At 38.7% G+C, this 23,108-nt stretch overlaps 1 protein-coding gene across 1 annotated transcript in view; it reads left to right on the top strand.

The window, feature by feature from the left end:
- Nucleotides 1-220: 220 nt before the first annotated feature.
- The window catches only part of MTA3 (metastasis associated 1 family member 3), a gene marked incomplete at its 3' end in the record, with an annotated part of 128,224 nt that continues 105,336 nt past the window's right edge, over nucleotides 221-23,108 (top strand). The window contains exons 1-3 of the mRNA XM_082047911.1: nucleotides 221-370; nucleotides 2,568-2,635; nucleotides 4,524-4,617. Coding sequence (XP_081904037.1) covers nucleotides 343-370; nucleotides 2,568-2,635; nucleotides 4,524-4,617 — 190 coding nt within the window. The 5' untranslated portion in view covers nucleotides 221-342. The remainder of the gene's footprint in view (nucleotides 371-2,567; nucleotides 2,636-4,523; nucleotides 4,618-23,108) is intronic.

Genomic DNA, 23,108 nt, shown 5'->3' on the forward strand with positions numbered 1-23,108 from the left:
GCGCACCCCAACCTCCGCCGCGACCGCCGTGCGCGTCCCCGGCCCCAGGCGCCGCTGGAGCCGCCCCACCTGCGGCCGGGCCTCCGACCCGCCCCGGGGCCGGTGCGCGGGGGGGAGGGGAAAGCGGCGGGGGGCGGTTGTTTAACCCTTTCCCCGCCGGGCGGCTCCGGAAGCGGCCGAGGCGGCGGCGGCCCCGGGAGGCGCGGCGCTGTCCTGTGCCCGGGCGGGGAGGGGTGGCGCAGGGTGGGGGCGAGCGCGGGGCGGGGGGGCCGCGGGAGCCGCTCCCTGCGTGCCCGGCCCGGCAGAGACGGCGGGAGGAGGAGGAGGGCGCAGAGCGCAGACATGGCGGCCAACATGTACCGAGTGGGAGGTATGTGGGGACGGGGCAGTGCTCGCCCGGTGCCGGGGGACCCTGCGCCCGGCAGCGGGGACAGGACCCAGCCGGGGGGCGCCGCCGAGCCGCGGGCTGTGCGCGCCGTGCCGGGACCTGCGCGCCCCGCACCGGGGTGCGGAGAGGCGCACCGGCCCCTGTGCCTGCCGCGGCCCGCGCTATGGCCCCGAGCGGGGCGGCCAGGCCCGGGCAGGCGGCACAAGGCGGTAGTCGGCCCCCGTAAAGGGGCCGCCGGGCCCTCCGCGGAGCGGAGGGGGAGGGCGGAGGTTCGTTCCCCACCAGCCCCGTGCGCCGGGTGGGAGGCCGGCCCCCACCGCCGAGGAGGAGAAGGGCAGCGCCGCCCTCCGCGGGGAAGGGGGGAGCGGCGCCGCCGGCTTCCTGCCCCCTCACGGCGGCGCGGGCTGGGCATGGCGTCTCTTCGCGCCTCGGCGAAGGGGCCGCCTGGCGGACCCCCGGCCCCGCCACCCGCCGAGCCGGCGCAGCGAGCTGCTCTGCTTGCGAGGCGAACGGGGGGCGATCTACCGGGGCCGTGCGTCCCCGACCCAGGGGCCTGCCTCGGCCCGGCGCTGCTGCGGCCTGGTGGGCCCGGGCGGCGTGGTTTGGGCAGCCGGCGCCCGCCCCGAGGGGCGCCCGGCGGCGCTTCCCCCCGAGCCTCCCCCCGACCCCCGCGCCCTTCCTTGGTCGGCGAAGTTTCGCCGTGTCTTCCTTCATTTCCCGGGGATAAATAATAAATCCGGCTGTGTAACCAGGGGATTTCTGTCAGCTTTTCTGCTGACCGACGTGACCCCAGAGGAGTGCGCGGATACGTGACTGCTTGGCATAGGGTGGCACTTGGGCGGTAAAACCCCGGTGAGCGTTCATGTCCCGACCCCTCAGCCTGTCGAAATAGACACCGATAACTTGGCACTGCCCTCCCTCACGGGGTGAGCATGGCTGTGTTCCTGGTACTGTGGCTCAGGTGCACTGCTCAAAGTTGGGTTTTCAGTACTTGGTGCTCAAAAATGGCTTGTCTCCTCCTGCTCTCTCCTCGGCAGCCTGAGGTGAGAGGTAAGATGCGAGGGAATGAGGGGTGGTAGTAGTTAGTTACAGTCTGCTTCTGTTCTGGGATGTATCCACACACACGGTCCATCTGCATGCTCCGTCATTAGGTGGTGTAGGTTGTAATCCTGTCAGCTTTACTCGTTAATGTAGCCCTTCTCTGAGCAGTACTGTTGAAATCTGGGTAGGGTTTGCTTCTTCGGTCATGACTTCTCTTTTTTTTTGTTGTTGTAATTTTAATAAGAATTTTGAACAATGTTTAGCGATCATATTCCTTCTTTAGAGCCAAATGATCTCCCTGATTATCTTATTTCACTCTAGCCTAGTGTCAAAGCACTGCAGAAGAGTTTTATACCTCATTATGGTCCCCCCACCCAATTTTTTTAAATAAAGTTTGTGTGGTGTGGAGTCAGATACCAAACATAAAGTGTGGTTAGCATTTGGTGGACACTTTTTCATTTGACAAAAACAAGTTTTGAGAAAACTATTGAAGGAAATGAGCTGCATGTTACATGGGAGTAGCTTTCAGGATATGAGTAAACTTCCATATGCTCTGTGAAAATATTTTCATATTCGTGATGCTATAAGAGATTTTGTCCTGAAAGAACCTCACTAACCTCATGACTGTTATTGCTTAATATAGTCTGCGTGTTACTGGACAGAGACAACAACAAAAGCAAGTGTCATAAAATGTACATTACTTGTTTGGACAACTGTGCTGTCACAGCACCTGATAATAAATGTGAGGTAGCATATTTTACAGAAATATTTATCTCCATAATATCGAAACTCAACTAAAGCGCTCAATTCTTAAATCTTCCCTCATCAATTGTGAGAAACTACAGCTTTTATATCAAGATTTATGAAGTGTGTGGATTGCTGAATTACAATGTAAGGTCCAGCACAAGGTGTACATTTCAGCATGATTGTTAAAGCTTGTGCAGTGCAGTTACAACCAGAATTTAGGAACAAATTACGTTAAATCTCAGTGTAGAAATAATTCACTGTTTTAGCATTTACTAAAAAATCTTGGCTTTTTATCAACTTCTAGATTTAGAAGAAAATTTTTGCACTAATAATGATATGCTTTTACGTAGTATTTTTTTATATTTTAATATCTTTCCTTTTTTCATTGCAGATTATGTTTATTTTGAAAATTCTTCTAGCAATCCATATCTCATTAGGAGAATTGAAGAACTTAACAAGGTACGCAAGTATCTAAGATTCTTGATTAACCTTTGACAACAGTCAGCGCACTTTTCAAAAACTAAGAATGATTTTAATCCCATGAGAATTTATTTGGGTAGAATTTTCTGGTGTGATGTTTTTATTTTTATTTTGGTTTTTGAAATTTGCTCTGTGTTTTGTGTATGTTTCAGTTACTGAAATCTTGCTATGTGATTGACATACTGTAATTTTGCCTTGTTATCTAATGAAACACCCAGTTGATGATTTCTGGTAAACAGGAGTACTCTGCTGTAAAAAAAATTCCAATCCAGTTCTATGAATCCTTGAGGAAGGGAATGAATTTAGTTCTGTATATGGTGATGGCACAGTTGAATCCATGTGGAATGATAGTGATCATGCCATGTGTCTGCTTCTGGATGTATGTGTAAAGAGCTAGTAGGTATCAGTGAGACTTTGTAGTGATCAAATAACAGCATATGGGGCTTCTGTGGCTGGTTATTGCTCTGCTTATTGGCAGCTGTGAATGAAGGATGGGCTTTTGGATAGAAATAGACACAGTATTCGCTGTCTTTATTCTGAGTGTGTTTTTGTAAAGAATGGAGACTTTAGTGAGTCATTTTGGGGAAAACACAATTACTTTCCTTTATTCTTGTACTACCAAGAGTGGTGTGGGATTGTTAATTTTTTTTTTTTTAGCATGACATTATTTTACTACTCCATCAAGCACTATTAAAACTTACTGATACATTATGTGTAAAGTTAATGATCAAAATGCCTGTTGTGATGTAAATAATGATAAAGGTGGTGGTGGTGGTGTTTTTTCCTGTGGCTAGAAAGTAAATTAAAAAATTGGTGATCTGCAAACAGTTTTCTTCTTATTGATGGAACGTAACACAGCTCCATAGCAGACATCAGCCACATTGCCTGTTAGTGCTGTCTGACACAACATCCACTGAGCTTCTGCATGGCAAATCGTTTTTGGACTTTTATTGGAGAAGAATATTTTTTTATTTACAGTAATTGAAGTGATTCCAATCATGTTCTGAATGTAATGTTTATTATCTTTAAACTGCATTGCTATAATTTAATCTTGCTTATGGATGTTAGAGCAATTAAATATTGATTTTTTTTTTTTTTTTTCCCCCAAAGAGAGTTTCAAGGATATAGTCCAGATATCATAACTGTGAATTATGTGCTTTCATGTGTTAAAGGCGTTCAGCAAAAATGGAGATGTTATGCAAACATATAATGAAATGCTTTGGTTATTATTTTACTGCAGATAAGATGCTTTCTTTTTTGGTAAGAAACTTAATTAAAACAGGATACTTTTCAGTGCCATATCTTTAATTTTAAATAAGTAACTCCAGGTAATTAACTAATCTTGTACTTTATGTAATGAGAAAGAGGGGACAGTTCTTCAAATATTAGTGGATTCTTTATGTTATCAAGCTGAAGAGTGTCATCCCTGTAATGAGTCATGAAAACAGCTCTGAACTAAAGAGCTCTTTCATGAGCTGCAGAGAGATTTCAAATAAATCATGTTATATTAAATATTAATTTGAAAAAAAAGCCATACATTTCTGTCTAAAGCTGAGTTGCAAAGAAATCTTCAGAAGCTTCTAATATTTGTTAAGGATTCTTATGTTAACATGATACTGGTATTACATTTCTAACCAGCTGAATAATATATACATTCTTAGGACTATATAAGAAATTATTTTATTGGATCGGAAATTGATACTGGCCTGCATCAGGAAGTTTTTTCTTGAGTAATTCTGTTGATTTCAGCCTGACTGATCGTGTGAGAACTACTAATGTAAGGGAAAATTGGAAACAGAAGGCATTTAGTTTGTATTGCTCAGCTGAGAAAGGATACATTCTGACTTGATTCATCTTTCTTTTGTAGACTGCCAATGGAAACGTGGAAGCAAAAGTGGTGTGTTTTTACAGGCGAAGAGACATCTCCAACAGCCTTATAATGCTTGCAGATAAGCATGCTAGTAAGTAGATTGTATAGGGTGTTTTTTCTTTCTATCAAAGCCTGTTCAGTTTCTGCAGCTGCTTAAAATCGCATTTCTTTGGCATGAGGGATATATATTTATACTAGGTATTAATTAATATCCAGTTAGATGCTTAACATTATCTGATACTGGCCATGTTCCTGGTAGTTGCTTCCAGGACTTAAGTTAAGCTGTATTAAAGTGATTGAAATCTCCGTTTGGAGGGAAAAAAAAGGAATTTTTTTCATCTATGTTTCTTTTTTATATCGAAATGAAATCTTCGGTGTAAGTCGATTTAAGCTCAACAGCTTTCGTGGAGGTTTGATTTGACTTCTTTTGAGTTAGGCACAAACACGTGTTGCTTATTGTAAAGAATGAAAGGTATCATTGGAGACTGAAAATCATGGGAGATTGTAAAATAGCTGTTATGTGCATTTATGATAATTGTAAATATTAATCAGTAAAATATTGTAAGTATCACCTCATTAGTTTTTCAGAAAAGCAACAAGTGGTAATAGGGAAAGAGTCCTGTTTTCGTCATGAACTTAACTTTTTCTGGTAGCTGCCATTCCGTCTACAACTGAAATACCTTTTTTTTTTTTTCATAACTTGATAATTAAAAAGGTAATTCTGAAGATAAAATCAGAACCTAAAAAACTGAGGTGTTTGAGAAAATAGTTATTTGCAAAATACTTCACTCATGTTGGTAAATAAGTGAAGTGTTAAAAAGTCAACATCTGGTAAATTTCTTGCCATATACTATTAAATAACATTTTGATTATGATACTTGAAATTTCCAAATTTACATGTGAATAAGTGATGTATGGATTATAAGTCTCAGTTCTGTAATTTATCAGGATTAATTTCTTTAAAGACATTACCCAGTGCCATATTTTGTGTGCAGATATATGATGGAGTAATGTAAAATTCTGGTAATTTTACTCATACAAGTACTTGTTAGTGAAGAGAAATAACCACATTTTGGCTTTTGTTTTATTCTTTCATTGACCCTCGAGAAGTGCAGGTGCTTTGAATATGTAGTGTGAAGTACTAGCTTGGTTTTTAAAGAAAAAAGATACATCTTGCTTATGTTCTAAGGGGATGATTTATTTAAATGTTTTTCTAACATAATAAGGTACACTTTGTAATTATTGGTGATCTAGTTTATGGTACTCTGCTCCCACAATCATTATAGTCTTTTGAGTTATTCCTTATGAAATGTATAGAAATGTAAACTTCTTGTGAGCTTCACTGAGCTTTCTAAAGTTTTTTTTTGGTTTGTTGTCTAATGGAGAGGGCAGAGAAGGATGAAAAGGATAACAGCTTGCTGGAAATAGAGTTGTTTGTTTGTTTTTTTTAATTTGATTTTTAAAACAAGAATACTTGTAAATTTTTTTGGGGGTTGGCTTATTTTTCAGAACAGGGTGTGTTAGTTTTGTGGGCATCATTCAATATGGAAAAGTGAATTAAGATTTTTCTGTTTCTTTTGTGAGTTGTCGATTGCCATTTTGTCAGCACTTTGGTATAAAGGACTTGTTGACGGTCTGTTGCTCTTCCACTATAGCATGCTAGGGGTTCGTTGGTGTCAGTAGAAGTACCGTGGAATCTTCCATCACGTTTTCTCTATTGGGGTTCTCTTGCTGTTTTCTAGCAAGCAAATAGAAATGTAATTTCTAGCTGATTGAGCAAGCATCTTTAGGATGCCTCTGTCTCGCAGGTCATACGTCTTCTAACTCATTATTCTTATGAATTAGGTTTCCCTGTGGACGTTTTCTTTGTACATAATATTTTCTTTCTGACCAGTCTGTAGAATCTGTACAGCTGAGTTATTTTATGAAGCATATTATAGGGGACAGCACATAGTGAAGGATTGCTTGCCTGGATCTTCATACAGCTCATACAGCAGATGTAGTTAAATGTCAAATCAATTTAAATGTTTTGATTCTGGAATACCACAGTGTACTGTTTAAAAATATGATGTATGTAAACAAAATATTTGTATATTTATGAATTGAATGTTTGGGAAATGTTTTATATAGCTAAAAATGTTGGTGCTTCAACACTTCTACCTAGTTTATTACAAAATAAATGCTAAATTAAGTGAGTTTCTTATGGAATGAAGATTCTAGTTCAGTCACTGCGTACTCCAGCATACATGTCTAGAGTAGTCTTTTAAGTATAAGATCTGTTTGAACTTTTCTAACAACGTTTTGTATGGCTAGCAATTATTTTTTTATTTCTGATAGAGAAAACTGTCCTGGGTAATGCACTTCTGAAGATTTTGGCTGGTGGGGATTAGGATGTTTTCGGTAACACTTTGGTTTCTGAAGGTTGCATTTTGTGACATAGATATGGTCCCATTAATAAGAGAAGAAAACCGCTTTGTAAGAAAATATTTTGCAACTTTAAGAACAAATTTTCAATAACTTGAATAAGTTTCAGAACAGTTTTAAAGAATAGTGGAATTAAGTACATCTGTGACATTATCACTGGCAAAGAGTCAATATACTGTTTTTTTGAGGGGGAGTGTTTTTTGGTTTGGGGATTTTTTTTTTTTTTTTTTGAGATGCCTTCAAAAAAGTTTCAGGATATAAAATTGGGAGAAAAAAATGAAGATTTCTTTAGGTCATTCTGAAATATTCAGGGGAAGAGGAGTTCCCTTGATTTCAAAGCATCTGACGCTAATCTGAAGAAACGGCATTTCCTCCATTTTTTCCCTGGTGTTTCTGGTGGAAGTTAATTAACGAGCATTTTTATTTACCTACCAGCATAATGTGTGACGTTAGTCTAGATCTGGGAGTAGTTCCATTAGTTAACTGCAGCCGCTGAAATCCAGGGGTTTTGGATGTTTTATGGGCCCTTGAAGATGTTACTTTTTTTCTCCCCTTGATCTCTGTGAGTGTAAACCAGAGTGTGTAAGACCACCTTGAAAGTCAAAGCAAAATACTGTGCAGCCTCCAGTACTGAGTAGGGGATTCTTCTTGGACTGTAACACCCACTAGCTCTTAGGTTGTAGCTGTTACCATAGGTCACTGTGAGAGGATCTTTCTTTGTGCTGCAAAGTAAGGCTTATTTTGAGGGGAAAGAAGGAAAAGAGTGGAATAGAAGACCACAGGCAGTACAAGAGCTATTGCAACAGATGACTGAAGTACACAAGGAAATGAACTTGGAGAGATGGGACAAAACCACACAGCTTGTTAAAATGGGTGAAGCAAACCTAAAGGGGTGGCACAGAAATGTTCTCTAACCAAATGGTGTGATTGAAAGAGAAACTGCCATCTGTAGCTGCATCTATAGAATTTAGATGATCCTTTACCTAAAGTGGAGTTGATGTTAATATTTTAAGGCAAGGTTTTAATAGCAGGGGAGGGGGGACTGTACTAGTTCTGCACCAGCACTGGGTTTAGGTTACAGTGAAGGGCTCAACTTCTGTATTTCCTTCTTTTGTAGTAGATTTATGCACTATTACTTTCTTGAAGCTGAGTAAGGCAACCTGAGTGCATGATACCATTTTTTACAGTTTTAAATCCTTTATCTGGTCATGTGCTCTCTTGTAATAATATGTCTGAAGTCATTCGCTTATTGCAGTTCCTGAAACAGCTTTTGCCTAGTCAACTACCTGGGGAGGAGATTAAAAAAAATCCTGTTGTCAGAGGCCTCTGTCTTCTGATTTATTAAGAGAACTTGCTTTGACTTAGGCATGCTGAGCACCTGACCAAATGCTCAGAATTTTTCTGGGCCTATGATAAAGCACATGTACTACGCATTTTTTTCTCATTAGTGAAACTGATGCCCTTGTGAATGAGACAGGAGTCAACTTAAAAAAAAATCTGAGGCATGTTGTTTCAGTGACTGAGAGATCAAAGGTAAAACTGAGTTTTTCTACATTACAGAACCTGTAGTCAAAATTTTTTTTCAATCTCAGTTGCTCTTTGTAGGGATCATGGACTTCTCATAGTCACACTTTTTTTAGGATTTTTCTTCGCCTTCATCTCTTGAACACTCATGTTTCATGTCACAGTGCTTTGCAAAATCCTGTCTCTGCTACAGATTTTTTGTACTCAATAGATTTATAGGAACAAAGGAAGAGTCTCACTAGTGATCTAGTGATTCCTGTTGAACAGTTGGGAGTCCGTGCTCTGTTCTGACCTTGTGATGGCACTGATGGGTTGTGAACAGAAACCAAGAATTCTGTCTGTTGCTGTATCTGTAAAGTGATGCTCTTATTAAAAGTTCTTGTCAAGGTTGGTAAAGACTATTTAATATATCAATACCTATTTATTTATATGTCCTACTAAATATCTCAAAGCACCTTACAAATGAAAACGAGGAGTTTATTTTGTATATTGATATCAAGAGTGTTTGAACAGTCCTGGATCTTACACAGCAGTTTTGCTGCTGTTGAACTCTTTTATGTAAAGATGCTTTGTATTTGTGGGGAAAAAAACAACCAAACAAACAAAACAAAAAAACACCAAACAAAAACAAAAAACCCCCACAAAACAAAACAACAAAAAACCCACCACAAACCAACAGAGTTATTTTGCATATTGTCAGCCTACATTAGCATCATAATACTTGCCACATGCATCCAAGAGAATGAAGCTGTGCATCTTCCATCTGATTTTTGGGAAGTGTTTTGTTCCAGTAGAGCAACAAGTAGTGTAGAAGACGGCAAGAAAATGAGATTAACTTGAGAAATATTGTTTAATATATTTAACAGTAATGCAGATTACTCATTAATATTCCCAGAGATAGACAAAAATGAAATGTGAATTAATTTCATATGTCATCAGATTTTTTAATATTTGGTTGCCTTTGCATAGTGGCATTCTTGATTCCAGGAAAATCACAAGGGAGTTTTTCCTTTCATCTTCAACAACTGAAGAAATACAACTTAGAAAGTTCAATTTTTCGGTATTTTTCTCAAGTGTACATAGAACTAAAACAAGAACAGGGCAATTCAGATATTCATTGTATAAGAAAATATTATGTGTGTGTAGAGATTAAATAGAGAACTCTAGAGTAAACCACCTAAATGCTTTGTGCTCAGTGTTCTTTTATTCACATATTGGAGTATAATTCAAAACATTTAGAATTACTGGGTTATTTTTGTCCAGTCAGATGGTAACACAACCAAAAACTTGGTGTTGTGTTTGTTGTTGTTGTGTTTCTTTTTCATCATAGTAGTTCATGTACATCAAACTAAAAGGCTGTTATTCAGAAAGGATATAATGTATATTTAATCAGTCTCTTTTCTGAAAACTTGCTTTAAGATGACAGACTCTTTCTGTTACTTAAATCATATAATGTCTTGGCATAAAAACTATCTTTTGACTGGAGATTTCATTTGAAACCTTAAATTGGCTTTTTTTTTAGTTACATTAGTTCCCTTGAATGCCTCTTGACTCCATAGCCTGTGTTTAGTTAGTAGCACCTTTGGTCAATGAATGTGAGAGACGGGTGTTAATTCTTCCCTTGCATATGATCTATTTTCTCCACCTTCTTAATTTTAAAGGTTGAATTTTTTTTTTTTTTACATGGTGAATGCTTATATTGTTGTATCCTACATCCCACTTCTAGGGAATGAGTTAAGACAGTTTGTTCGCTCTGCTGGTAGTGCTAGTAGAGATTGACATCCATCCTACAGGAAAGGATGTTCGGACGCACATGGAGTTCTTAGTTACTCTTCCTAGGGAACTGAAGTTAAAAGAGCTGCCTGTTCAGCAGGTGATCCTTTGAATGAAAAGGTGGTCATAGAATTGCATTGGTCTTGATACAAGTAAAACAGAAACAAAAGCTTTTGGGTCTTACTTATGGTCATGTGTGTGCAAAAAAGAAAAAAGTCTTTGCAGCTTGAGAGTTCACTTTATTTTCTCCTCTTGCAGTAGTGTGTAAGTGGCTCTTTTATGGAATTTAGTGGCTTTCTGAAGGTTTTCTGTTAGATTGCCATTTATTTTTTAATTGTACTAGGTGAGGCAGCCTCTTTCCTGCTTTCTGTTAAGAAAACTGATCTGTTGATACCACGCTATGACAAAGGATACCGTTTTGCTGGATGTTAAACAGGAGGGAAAGGAGCTGAGGAGTGGGAAGGCAGAGCTGGGAATCAAAGGAGAATCTCATGGAGCATTTATAAGGAAGAAGGCGGCTGGGCTGCTAGGTATGCTGGAGGGGTGGGTGAGCAGACTGGTGTGACTGGTTTGGTGAGATGCTACCTTCTTACAAGGCTTCTGTAAATATAAACTAGTGTTTGTTTGCAACTCAGTGTCACTGGCCCTGTCATCTGTGTCCACTTGCCCTCCCCACCATCGTGGTGTGTACGCAAGAATTAGGAGAAAATTATTTTTGTCCTGACATATTTGACCTCTTTTCTTTGAGGAAAAGACAAGTCTTTCAGAAGTCCACGTCTTTGAGCAAGCCATCAGAATACTCCTGGGTTTCCTTTGAAGGTGGGGTGGTGAACAGAGACAAAAACACATATAGTAAGCCAGGAATGTTTAGGAGAATGAGTTTGCTTGAGACGGGAATTTTACGCATTATACTTATTTACAGTCAACTCATTGAGACATATAAACTAAGCACTAGCAAATTCAAGTATGTTATGTTGCTTCTGGGGATCCTGAAGTCTCTGATGTGGGTGAGACATCTAAGGATGATAGAGATAACAAATTCTTTAAGCAGTGGCGGAGTAGTTTTTATGCTAAGGTATTTTTATATTAGCGTAACTATCACTTTTATGGAAAATTAGCTGGAGGAGTAGGGGCTTTTTGTCGGGAAGACGTGACCTTTTTGATCTCCTGAGACAAGGGAACATGAAGTTTTCCTTCATTTGCCCAAGAGAATGCTTTCAGTTGTAATTTATTTGTAGAGGGGGAAAAATTCATAACTTCCTGAAATAGAGCAAGCCTTGTCCAAAATTACATCCTTTTCGCCAAGGAGAAACTTGTCTCCAGGCTCCCAATTATCCTTTCCAATGGCACTTAGAGTAGGCTCATAAATTATGTGTTTTGTTCATTTGATTTTTGTGCAAGAACTACAAACTTGCGAATTTTTTTTCCCTTCAACAGTAAAAGCAATAAAGAAGCAGTAATGAGGAGCTTTTTGCTTCTGACAATATCCGAGCCGTCTTTTAGTGAATGACATTTTAGAATTAGTAGTTAACTGTAGTGTGTATTGTCTCATTAACAAGTTTACTGTCAGCTCTAACTACCTTGTGGAGTTATTAACTGCTGTGGCCGTTCAGACTCTTTCGTTGGTGCAGAATGTTGTGTTAGATTGTGAACGTTAATGATCTTCTCTTAATAGAGCGAATGGATTTCCAACTAAGTTCATAATTTTAGGAGTTCTTAGCTCTGATGGAAAACTTCTGTAAATATCTTTTTCACCTGAGTATATGTGATCTGTGTTTGGGTATGTAGGGTTCTGCACATATAAAAATACTCTACGCAGTTAGTTTGTGTAACTGTGTGAACTAGTACTTCGTCTTTTGACCTCTTAAGAATGATATAATTTTGGGCATTCATACCTAGACTTTTTTTTTTTTTTTTAAGTTCAAAAACCTTATTTTTTGAACACAGAATTTAAAAGGCTTGAACACATTCTGCCCATCTCTGTCAATGTAAAAACAACCAAAAATCTGGATTAACACTGTGAGTTTGCTGTAGAGCGTGCGATGCTGCGAAATATCTGTATTTATGCTTAAAGCTGTTTAATAGATATCTGAAATTCAGCTTTTGTTTTTATTACTTAAATGACTGAAATTATTTATTTAGCATGTTTCCTCAGTAGAGGGTACATAAGAAGGTGACACTTTTTTGAGCATTATTCACAAAATAAATTCTTCACATTTGAGTTGTTGAAAGGAGACAGCATTTATGGAAACCTGCCCAGGCGTTGTGCATTCTCTGTTTCCCTGTGTTCCTTAGGATTCATTTCCCAATGTTCAAGATTAAATGTGTGCTTCAGTATTGCCATACTACTTCTTCTGGGCTTCTTTTGATCTGTAGAAAGCACATAACTGGTGTCTTTTAGCTGTTAACTTTTTTTTTTTCCTCTTTAACGTTTCTTAATTGTGCGGGCCAGTGATCCTACACTGTTTTCCTGATGAGCTGCAAAATACTAGTAACATTTAAATTGATATTACTGATAATAATTTTTTGTCTCATGAAGACAAATAGGATGTTTCACACATCCAAGATTTCTATAATCTCAGTCCTGCTTTTTTTTTTTTTTTCTTGGCTTGTAAATTTAAGTGACTCTTCCCACTTTCTCCCTAGTGCACCCACAGTGTACCACAGCACCTGAGGCATAAATTGCTAGGTTATCTCTATCTGTAAAGTTCCAATAGAAGATGCATTTTACATCTTCAAAGAATTCTCTGATAGTCTAATTGAATCAGTAGTTTGCATCATTTACAAATCTGAATGATGTAAATTCACTGTTAATATAGAGTGACTTTTTTTTCCCATCGTACAGTGGCAGTTAAATGTATGAATTTGGGATCAGGCCTGATGGCTTAAAGGCTTACAGGCAATAAATCTTGAGTATCTGTATCATGCAGTGGAATGAAATCTGGAATAGTTGTCCTCAGTAACCCTCATGCATGCCTGCAACTTCACACATGATGACAGAGATGGATCTTACTCGCTTTAGCTTGAAAGCGCTGAGTGAAAAAGATCATAGTGCTTCCTACCCAAGCTGATTCGTGCACTGCTCAGGATATATATGGCGTGAGGCATTATGGAAAAAGTAGAATTAGCAGATAAGATTAATATGTGTAGTACTTCTGTGGTTTGCCTGTAAAATCTTTTTCTGTTAAATATACCCTGCATAAATAACAGGATATGGGCTCAAAGTTACCATATATATTGAGTTTGACACGCCACGAACTACATGGAGTATCAGCATGGGTGGCTGGAATGGCTCTGCTGTTTGGAGATGTGATTTGTCTGTTGGAACAATACTTTTTTTTTTTCCCCTCAGCTACTGTTTGAAACCCTATCTGAGCAAGGGAAGATTTGTAGTGTGAACCTGTTTTTTATTCTGACTTTGATGTGCTACGTAAGTGCTTTTCAAGGATCCTTGCAGAGAGGTGTTTCATGCTAACGCAGGATACATCACTCCTATGAGCAAAACAAGTCTGAGTAGTAAAAAGTGCAATTTTTTTTTTTTCAGTGAAAGCCTGTTCTACAATCCAAATTCTTAAAAGGCTTTGGGGAGCCAAGTAGTTCGTTTTGACTGTTACCCACTGTCTGAACCCAGAACTTGTTTGCAGGTTTCTCACAATGCGTAAGATGACTTCCCTGTGCAGATTGCATAGTTGCTGGGCTATGTATAGAGCACTGTATATGCATACATCCAGAGGTTATGTAAATACATGCGCATTTTCTGGTTGTACAACAGGTTAAGCATATATCAAGAAACAGCAAAACTAAATTAGTAATTTTCCCATTTTTGATATGCTGAGTGACAGATTTTCATTTGTCCTTGTTTCTGTGAGAGATTGTGACAGTGATATGCAATGCTGAAGAGACTTATGTTTCAGTTTCCTGTATTGAAAGTGCAGCCTTGTTTTGGCTTAAGCCAGTGCAGAAATTGTTAGTGTTGGCAGGGTCAGTGACCTGTAACCTAGTCCTACAGGGTTCTGTGGCCCTTTGCTATGTGACAGTTCCTTTAGGCCAGACCCTTTGAGTGATGCTGCTGTCAGGAGTGAAATCCTGATGCTGTTATTCTTGGTAGGGCCTCAAGGGGCCAAGGACTCAGTTGCCAAGTATCGTACAAGAAAAAGGGCTTTGCTATATGGACAGCTTTTATATTTGTATTTGCCTTCAAAGGATGACTAGCTTGATATACTTTCATAATGCTCTTCCCTCTTTTTATGTTTTGAATTTTTTTCATAATAAGAGGAAAGAAAAGGCTGGGATCAGAATAGTGAACATTCAACATGTATGAAGTGAATAAACAATGATTTTTGATATTTTGATACTGTAGCAAATGTGGTATTTGAATGTGTTGTCTACAAAACAAAGGACTGAGAGTAAAAGAAAAGCTTCTTTGCTTTACTTGACCTTTATTTCCATTTAGTAAAAAAAATGACAAAGATGGCATATGTATTAAAGATTTGACTAGTTAATACAATATGATTTTTATTCTTACGATGGTTGGTTGGTTTGTTTTTCCCACTGGCTTAAGAATTGATAAACAAAACAGTGTTAATAATTCCAAATTGATACATATATTCATATCTCTTTATACTTTTCTCAGTTCGTATGTATAGTTCCCATTAATTAGAGTCTTAAGATCCTTTTACATGCATCAAGAAAATTATATATCCTGGAAGATAAATCTCTAATGTAGCTGAAGATGGAAAAAAAGGAATTTTTAAGTCTTACACAGACTATCAGAGTGAATGAACTCCTCTTCCTGCTTGTCTTGTCAGGTCTGTGAACAGAAAAGCTTTCTTACCATGCTGGCATTGAGCAGACATTATCTTGGATAACATTCTTCTCATTTTACAATCCTGCACATAGAGCTTTAATGTATTTTGGTTAAATTTACTCAAGAACAGGATATACAAATATTTTTTTTTTCCTGGTTCTTCTTTCCTCCCTGGGGAAAAAAAAAAATCAAACAAAATTCAGCCCTTCTGGAAGGAGATACTGTACAAGAGAAGGAACTTGTATTTTATAAGCAGAATCATATGCCATTCTGAGTAGGGGTAGGAAAGTGCTTGTACAATCTGTGCCTTTTTGTCTCTGCCAACAAATTTTGAAATGCTGTTTACCTGCTACGGAGGATGTGAATTGTATGTTAGAAAAGCAGTTTAGATCTCTGAAGCTCTGTATCCATCATTGTCACACAGTGAAAGAAAATCATAGAATCGTTTTGGTTGTCAAAGACCTATAATATAATGAAGTCCAACCGTTAACCTGACACTGTCAAGTCCACCATTAAACCATGTCGCTAAGCACCACATCTATGTGTCTTTTAAACCCCTCCAGGGATGGTGACTCAACCACTTCCCTGGACTGCCTGTTCCAATGCCTGACAACCCTTTCGCCCTTACCTCTAATGCAGTGTAGATCTTAAATGTGGATTCTGAGTTCTTACATAAAACTTAAAGAGAATTTGTGTGTGTGTTCGTTCTTAGTTTTCTACATGCCTCCCCCCTGGCTTTTGTTAATATTTACATTGCATTTTCTTAAAGATAGGCCACTATATAACTTGTTAGCTAGATCAGGCACACTCATTGCCTCTTCTAAAGGAAAGACCATCATGTTTTAGTGAGATATTACGAGCAGGAGGTCTGTATAAAAACAGTGAATATCCAAGCGATGGGAAAAGTTAATAGCATCAGTTTCATGAAAATAAGAGAGACAAATCTCCGTGTTCTCAAACACAGGTCTTAAAATTATTCATGCAGGCATTGTTGCAGGTAGCCTTTGTATTTCTTGAGCTAGATGAAAAATTTTAAAAAATGATTTATTGGGCGGTGTCAGACTCACCATGTGTGCTTCTGCTCTGTGGGTTGGTCAACCAGCCTGGGTTTGAGGGTAGAGCAAGAACTTTCCACTTTCCCGCCACAGCTCTAAACATATTTATGGTTTGGAAAAATTATTAATTCAGCTGATGAGCTTGATACCAGTAATTAGACATTGAAAATATTCATCACAATTTAAATAACTGTGTCGATGGCACAATTTTGAGTCTGCCGCTTGTGGCTACTAACGAGCTGCTTAAAGAAACATTGCGCAGGACTGTTGCCCCATGCGTGCTGCAACAGGTTGCCACAGTTTGTACAGGTGTACACATGACCAAACACATTTTGAGCCCTGTAACAGGATATTTTCTTATTTGGAAGAGTTTGCATTTGAAGAGGTGAGACAGAAAGTAAGAGGGAGAGAGGGGAAAACTATAGTTTAGATTTATAAGTACAGAATTGCCTTCATGTTACTGTTTTCTTGCTTCTGTGGGACTCTTCTGTAGTGTTGCTGTAAATTAGTTTGCAGTTCTGAATCATAGGGTTAAAAACTAGTGTGCTTACTCTTGCGTTTATTCATGTCACATTTAATTTATTAGGATTTATTTACTAATGTAGCACATCATTACTCATACTACTTATGAAGGTAATTCTTCCCTGCCTTCCACCCATGACCTCCTTGCTCTCGAAAATCTCCATAACCAGTTACCCAAAAAAACCATTCATCAGCTTTTGGAAGGTGAAGTTTTCCAGTAATGAAAACTGTGACAGTTTTCATTAAGTATTTTTGCTATAGGCCTGTGACAAACATGAGAGTTACCTGGTTGACTATAACTTACTGTCTTGAAAAAACCTTTTGTATGATTTTAGAAATAATAATTTTAGAAATAATTTTAGAAATAATTTAGAAATAATTTTAATTATTGGAGAGAAGGTATGTCATGTTAGCTCTTAATGGTTGTGCAGTGTAATTATTTCTTTATTTTTCTAAAGGAGGTCATAAAACAATTACGAGGTGGTGTAGGAGGATCACCTGGATAATTGTGTAAGAAAACTGGGTAAGCCATTAGAGACCACGTGTATATCTATGCTGTCCAATAGAAATGAAAAGTACACCTGTTCTCTGTAAGCACAACTGATCAGTCTTTTTTTTCTTCTACTTGCAGAATTGCTCAGATTCACACTTTAGATAGTAATGTGCTATCTATTATAAATGACTTGTAATCCGTGCAAATGGTGCTTTAGATTTCTCATCCTATCTGACAGTAACGACAGATATCAAATTGATGTTAGATGTTGTAATAGCCATCTCAACATTGTACCAACAGCCATGGTGTAGGTAGAGCTAGTTAATTCAGCTTTGGTAAACACTTTCTCAGTCAAATTGACAATTTAACCATGCATAGTCTAACTCACAAATTGATTAAACTGCTTTACCACAGCACTAGGGGGTTAAATATCACAACTGAGTACAACATGTGTGGCAAGAAGCCTCATGCAGATGAGCAAATTGGCCAACTGCTCACTTAAGAGAGTGCTTCATTCACAGTCTGAATAAAGTTGTTCAGATGGTAGGACTTAATGTTTATCTTTTGTACTCATTTTGGCAGTAAATAGATTTATTCCCTCTCCCCCAAAATCTATGTTTGTAATTCTTACTGCTGTAGCATCTCGCTGCCAAATGTGCTTGATGTTTTTGCCACAACAAGCTAAGCTTAAGAGAGACTTATGCACAGCCATCTTTCCTTTGATGTGTGTGGTAAACTTGCTGCTCTTCAGCATTCTCAGCTTTTTATCTCTGGGTTTTAAAATATGTTGGTGATACCTATGATGTGTATGGTTTTTGGGCTGAACATAGAAGAAAAAGTTATGCAGCAAAGGAAGAAGGTTTAGAAACTCTTCTGAAAGTAAGTCTTAGTGATGTTCTTCGAACTGAAATTTACACTGATGTAATATAATTTTAAAGGTGTTTTAACAAACTTAGTGAAACTGCTGTAACTTCACAAATCGTGATAGTGATTTAAGTCTCTCCATCTAAGTTTGCATAAATGAGATGCAGCTAAGCTGAGATATCGTTTTAAAATTAGAAGCAATGAAGTTTAAGTTAATGCACCTCAGTTTTTGTTTACACTGCTGATTCAATTTAGCGTTAGTCTGTGCTACTGTTGGAAGAAATGGTCTTGTTTTTTCTCATGTCTTCCCAGTCTAGGTCTCTCACTCCTGCTTTTTTCTTTTGTGCTGTCACTAGCATTTTTGGTAGGCACACCAGGCCAAGGAATTGGAATTGATCTGGGGACAACTAGGTGAATAAAAAACTAATTGCATGGTCTGAGTCAGAGTGTGGTGGTTAAGGGCTCATACTGAGTGCAGAGTCCCACAGGTATCTATATGGGCCCTGCCTTCATCAGTGACAGGAGCAAGCAATGTGGTGCAAGCAGTGTGGTGCAACCTTATCTTATTTTCAGGTGACACTATGCTGGGGGGATGACCAGGTGATATGCTTAAGGGAAGGGCTGGTAGTCAGGAATTCCTAGAAAGCAGGAGGAATTTGAATATTGAGAACCTGAAGATGCTCTGCAGGGACAAATTCCGAGTCTTGAACCTGGAAGGAAGAGCCCCTGGCAGCGGTACAGGCTGAGGACAGGGGCTTGGGGGACCAGCTCTGCAGGAAAGGCCCTGGGGCTGCTTGCACACAGCACCTCCCTGGCAACCAAGTTGGCCAGCAGCATCCTGGACTGTATCACCAGGCACGTAGCCAGTAGATTGAGGCAAGTGATTATTCTCCCCCGATTGTTCAGCACTGCTTGCATCGCATCTAGGTACTGCATCCAGTTTTAGGCACCTGATACAGAAAAACTGCTGATAACTTGGAGCAAGTTCAGCAGAGGCCACCATGATGGGCACTTGCCCTGCTAGGAGTGGCTGCAGGAATTGAGCGTGTTCAGCTTGGAGAAGAAGTGGACTCCCCATGCCTGTGGGGAAGTTATAGAGAAGATGGAGTCGGACTCTTTACAGTGACTAAATTGAAACAGGAGTGATTCAGATTAGATATGAGATTTCACCATGCTGGAGAGGTTATGGGATGCTGGAGAGGTTGCTGGAGAGGTTATGGGATGTCTGTCCTCAGAGGTGTTCAGGACCCAACTGAATAAAATGTTAAGTAACCTGGGGTGACCTCACAGCTGAGCCTCCTTTGAGGAGGAATTTGTGCTGGAGACTCCTGAGGCCCCTTCCAGCCTGAATTACTCTCTGTTTCCATGATTCTGTGATCCAGCCAACCTCAAGCCGAAAATAACACTGTCAACAGTTTGGTGGCAATAGAGGGACAGCTTTCTTCTTCCTTTGAGGATTTATTGCTCCTCCCTGAAGGTAGCCTTCAGTATTTAAACTAATATCCCTCTTTCTTTCTGTTGCAGTAGACAAGGGCAGCACGTGGTGGGTTATTTTGACTGAGTTAAGGAAGAGTAATTTGTTAGAAGTATTTAACTTGTTTACCAGCTGATGCTTAACTATAGAGTGGTTTAATTTGCATTTAAAACTTTAAGTGTCTTTCAGGATTTTTATTTTTAGCTATTTTTAAACCATTTTAAATTAAATGGGTGCATTGTGTGTCTAAAGGCTTGCCCTCAGTTTAGCTTGATTTTACTTGTAAAAACAAACAGTTCTTCATAGTGGTGAGTTTGAGTCATTTCATTACTTAACTATAAACAAAGGCACTGTATACAGAGTTTAGGTGTCATGGACAATTGCATCTTCATTTCATACTCACTAACACACCATTTTCTAACAGTGAATCCCACAAATTAAATGGAAGAAGGAAAAAAAAAAAAGAGTTAATCATGTTTTTAAGGTTGTGGTGCATATGTAAAATTAGTGAGGGTTACTGTTTATTCCCAGTATTGGTTGCTTGATTGAGTCAGTTAAGTCTTATTTACATCAGAGGAAAAAAGGGAAAGGGCCTGCAGCACTGCCACTTAAAGTAGCACCAGATCACTCTAGTTTTCGGGATCAAAGTAAGCATTTACAGTTGCTGGTTAGAAAGCCCATGTATAATAAATAGACTTACAGCTTTAAAAGCTCGCTGAAGATGCCTGCTTTTGCTCTCCAGGATTTTTCTTTTAAATGATTAAATACTTCTTGTAAACCAGGAAAAGTACTACCAAACAGCATTATCTTAAACCTCACCCAAGGCCTAAAGGGGATTGTGTCATTTTCAAAAACTGATTGTATTCATCTTTGTAGTCATACCTAAGACTTTCAAAATATTTTTAAGCGGAACAATATGAAATTGTGTTTTGTTTTCTCTCTAATCTTGGAACAGTGAGGCCTATGGGTGTCATCACCATATTGCTCCATTAAAATGTTTGCTCACTCTGAGCCATTGCTTTATTTCTCTTCCTGAGTGCTGAAAATGTGCTTAGCTTAGTGCTTTTTTATGGTTTCCTGTAGGTACTTTCCATTTCACTCCTTTTGACAGGAATATTCTCTCCTCGGAAAGTTGAATTTCACATGTGCTGCAAATCTGAGTCAAAAAGGTGAAGAGACCGCTAAAAGTACTGGAAGTTCTTCACCACTTTTCTTGTCATAGGTGTTAAGGCCTGATCTGTGCAAAAACCTGGTTTGAAAGCAGCTATCTAAAGGTTTGTTCAGGTGGAGAATTCATTGTATTGCCATAAAGCAAATCATTTTTGTATTTGCCATCAAGCAAATTTAGTTTTCTCACTTCTTCCTGTTCTCCAGTGTTTCCTTCCGTGGTACAGGTTTGTGTAACTACTGGGGAAAACTGTTACTTAATACTGATAATACTGTTAGGATTTTTTTTAATGTTATAAAATTACCCTGATGATAAATTATATTTTGTTAAGAACTCTTCTGTGTCTGGTCATGGTTTGTTCTAGTTACTGAACTTGTCAGATCATTGTGAATAAAACATACATGTTTTATTTCTAAAACTCCAAAAAAAAGTTACATTGTTTCATGTTCAGGTGTAGAGTGTTTCCAGAGGTGTGTGTAGGAGACATTTGATTTCAGCTTCAGACTCTTAGATCAACAGTTTCTTGTTATAAATAAGTTTAACACGCTAAATATATGATTAAAGTTGTGGGGTTTTTGTAAAATTATTTTAATTGAAATTCTTCGTCTGGGGGAGCTTTTGAGATACTTGAGCATAGGTGTCTAAAGCCATTTTAAACTCTCTGGAATATAATCTCTGGCTACCTGCAGCCACTTTAAAATGGCACATGTTCTCCCATGTTTTGTGCCATATCTGCAGTCAGATGTTTTGGATATGTCAATCTGAAATGGCCCCAGACACCTGTGTTTGGATGCCTAAATTTTTTTCTAATGGTCTGCTTTATGTCAGCTGTTTTCAGATGGTTATAACACAATCTTGCTTTGATATTTTTCAGGAAGGAGAGAGGAAATAAATAGCCAACTGAGAACTTTGGACCTGTAGAATACTGCAAGCAGTAACATTTAAAAACAAAACAAAACAACACAAACCAACTCAGAACAATAGAGTAACCACTGGCATGTCTTGGTATTTTAGGAAGAAATATGAATGCTTGAACATAGAAATACAAATATAGCTTGTAATGGTCATTTTCTGTAATGAATAATAGCTATTAATTGCTTTAAACATAAGCCCTTTTAACTTTAATTTCTATTTTTTAATTAATTACTTAAAACTGCTTTGCCCTTGCACAGATTTTTTTAAGCTTTATTTATTGTTAGTATTATAGATGCCAGAATAATTCTGAACTGAGTTGTTGTCTGACTTGAACCTGTACATGTGTCAGGTGAGGCTGGGGCAGGTGTCTTGTTTACATTTCTATTTTTCTTACTGTATCTCCCCACAAAACATGTTAAAACAAGGAAGGTGACTGGGGAGTCTACAGCAAGCTAGACTTAAGTTGTATGGAATTGAGTTTGAAGAAGTTCATTATATCAGAGTGTATTCTTTATCACTTTTTTGGAAAGAACTATTAGAAGTGGAATCAGCTGCACACAGGCATGAGTTAAAAAAGAAAAAAGAAAACAAAGTGTTGCATTTGGAGAGAACTGTGGTTGCCATGAGGATACAGGGAGGCTTCATTTTGAGCAAGTGTCTGTAGGTTGTTTGTAAAAATGGTTATGGTTGCAAGAATGGACGACATGATCTCTTGTAGGTAGTTATGTGAAATACCACCTAATGCTAAGGTTTCATTTTTTAATTTCCAAGACATATTTTGTAAAGTACGCTTGGTTTTGCCGCTGATGGATAATGTAGCAGTTAGAAAATTGGCAAATGTAGGAGAAGTTTTAAAGTGCCTGTATTTTTTCATACAGCATTCCTGAGGAATTTTTGTCTTTTCTGGGAAGCTAGGGGAAGTGTAGATTCAAGTTCTGCATGTCCCAAGAATCCACTAGGAAGGTAGATTTCAGCCATGAAGATTCCAGGGTAGCCATTTTACAGAGCCTGTCATCTTGTGGCACGTTAGGAACCACGGTGAACTTTGCTCTTTAACTCTGTATGTGACACTGTCTAGTATCCGCTTGTATTTCTTCCTTTCTGTGCTCAGTTTACAGTTGCTTTAAATCTTTAAAAGGGAATGATTTCCTTTGTTTTATCATACATGAGGTAATATGAGAGAATTTCAGAGTAGCTATAAAAGAGAGTTTTCAACTGAAAAGATCCTTCAAAAAGAACTGTATAATTTACAATTTGCTGTTATAGATGCTGTCTTCTAAATTAAATAGTGCTGTCTTGCTTAAAATAAAAATAATCTCAAATCTTATTTAAATATGTAAGTAAACTGTGTTGTCAGTATCTAATAAGGTCAATATAATAGAAGGCTTTTTCAGTGTTCTTAGACTCTGATTTAGCAGTCTTAAACTGCAATTGTGTTTCAGTAAATTTCTGTTCATAGAAAGTATGCTTTTTCCTAGGACTTCTGTAAAAGTTTTAGTAGTACCAATATCAGCAACAGGAATTGTAAGCCAGAACTGATCAGGAAGCAAGAGGCACCTCCAG

This window comes from Streptopelia decaocto (assembly GCF_964273445.1).
Source record: "Streptopelia decaocto genome assembly, chromosome: 3".
Classification (NCBI taxonomy): Eukaryota; Metazoa; Chordata; class Aves; order Columbiformes; family Columbidae; genus Streptopelia; species Streptopelia decaocto.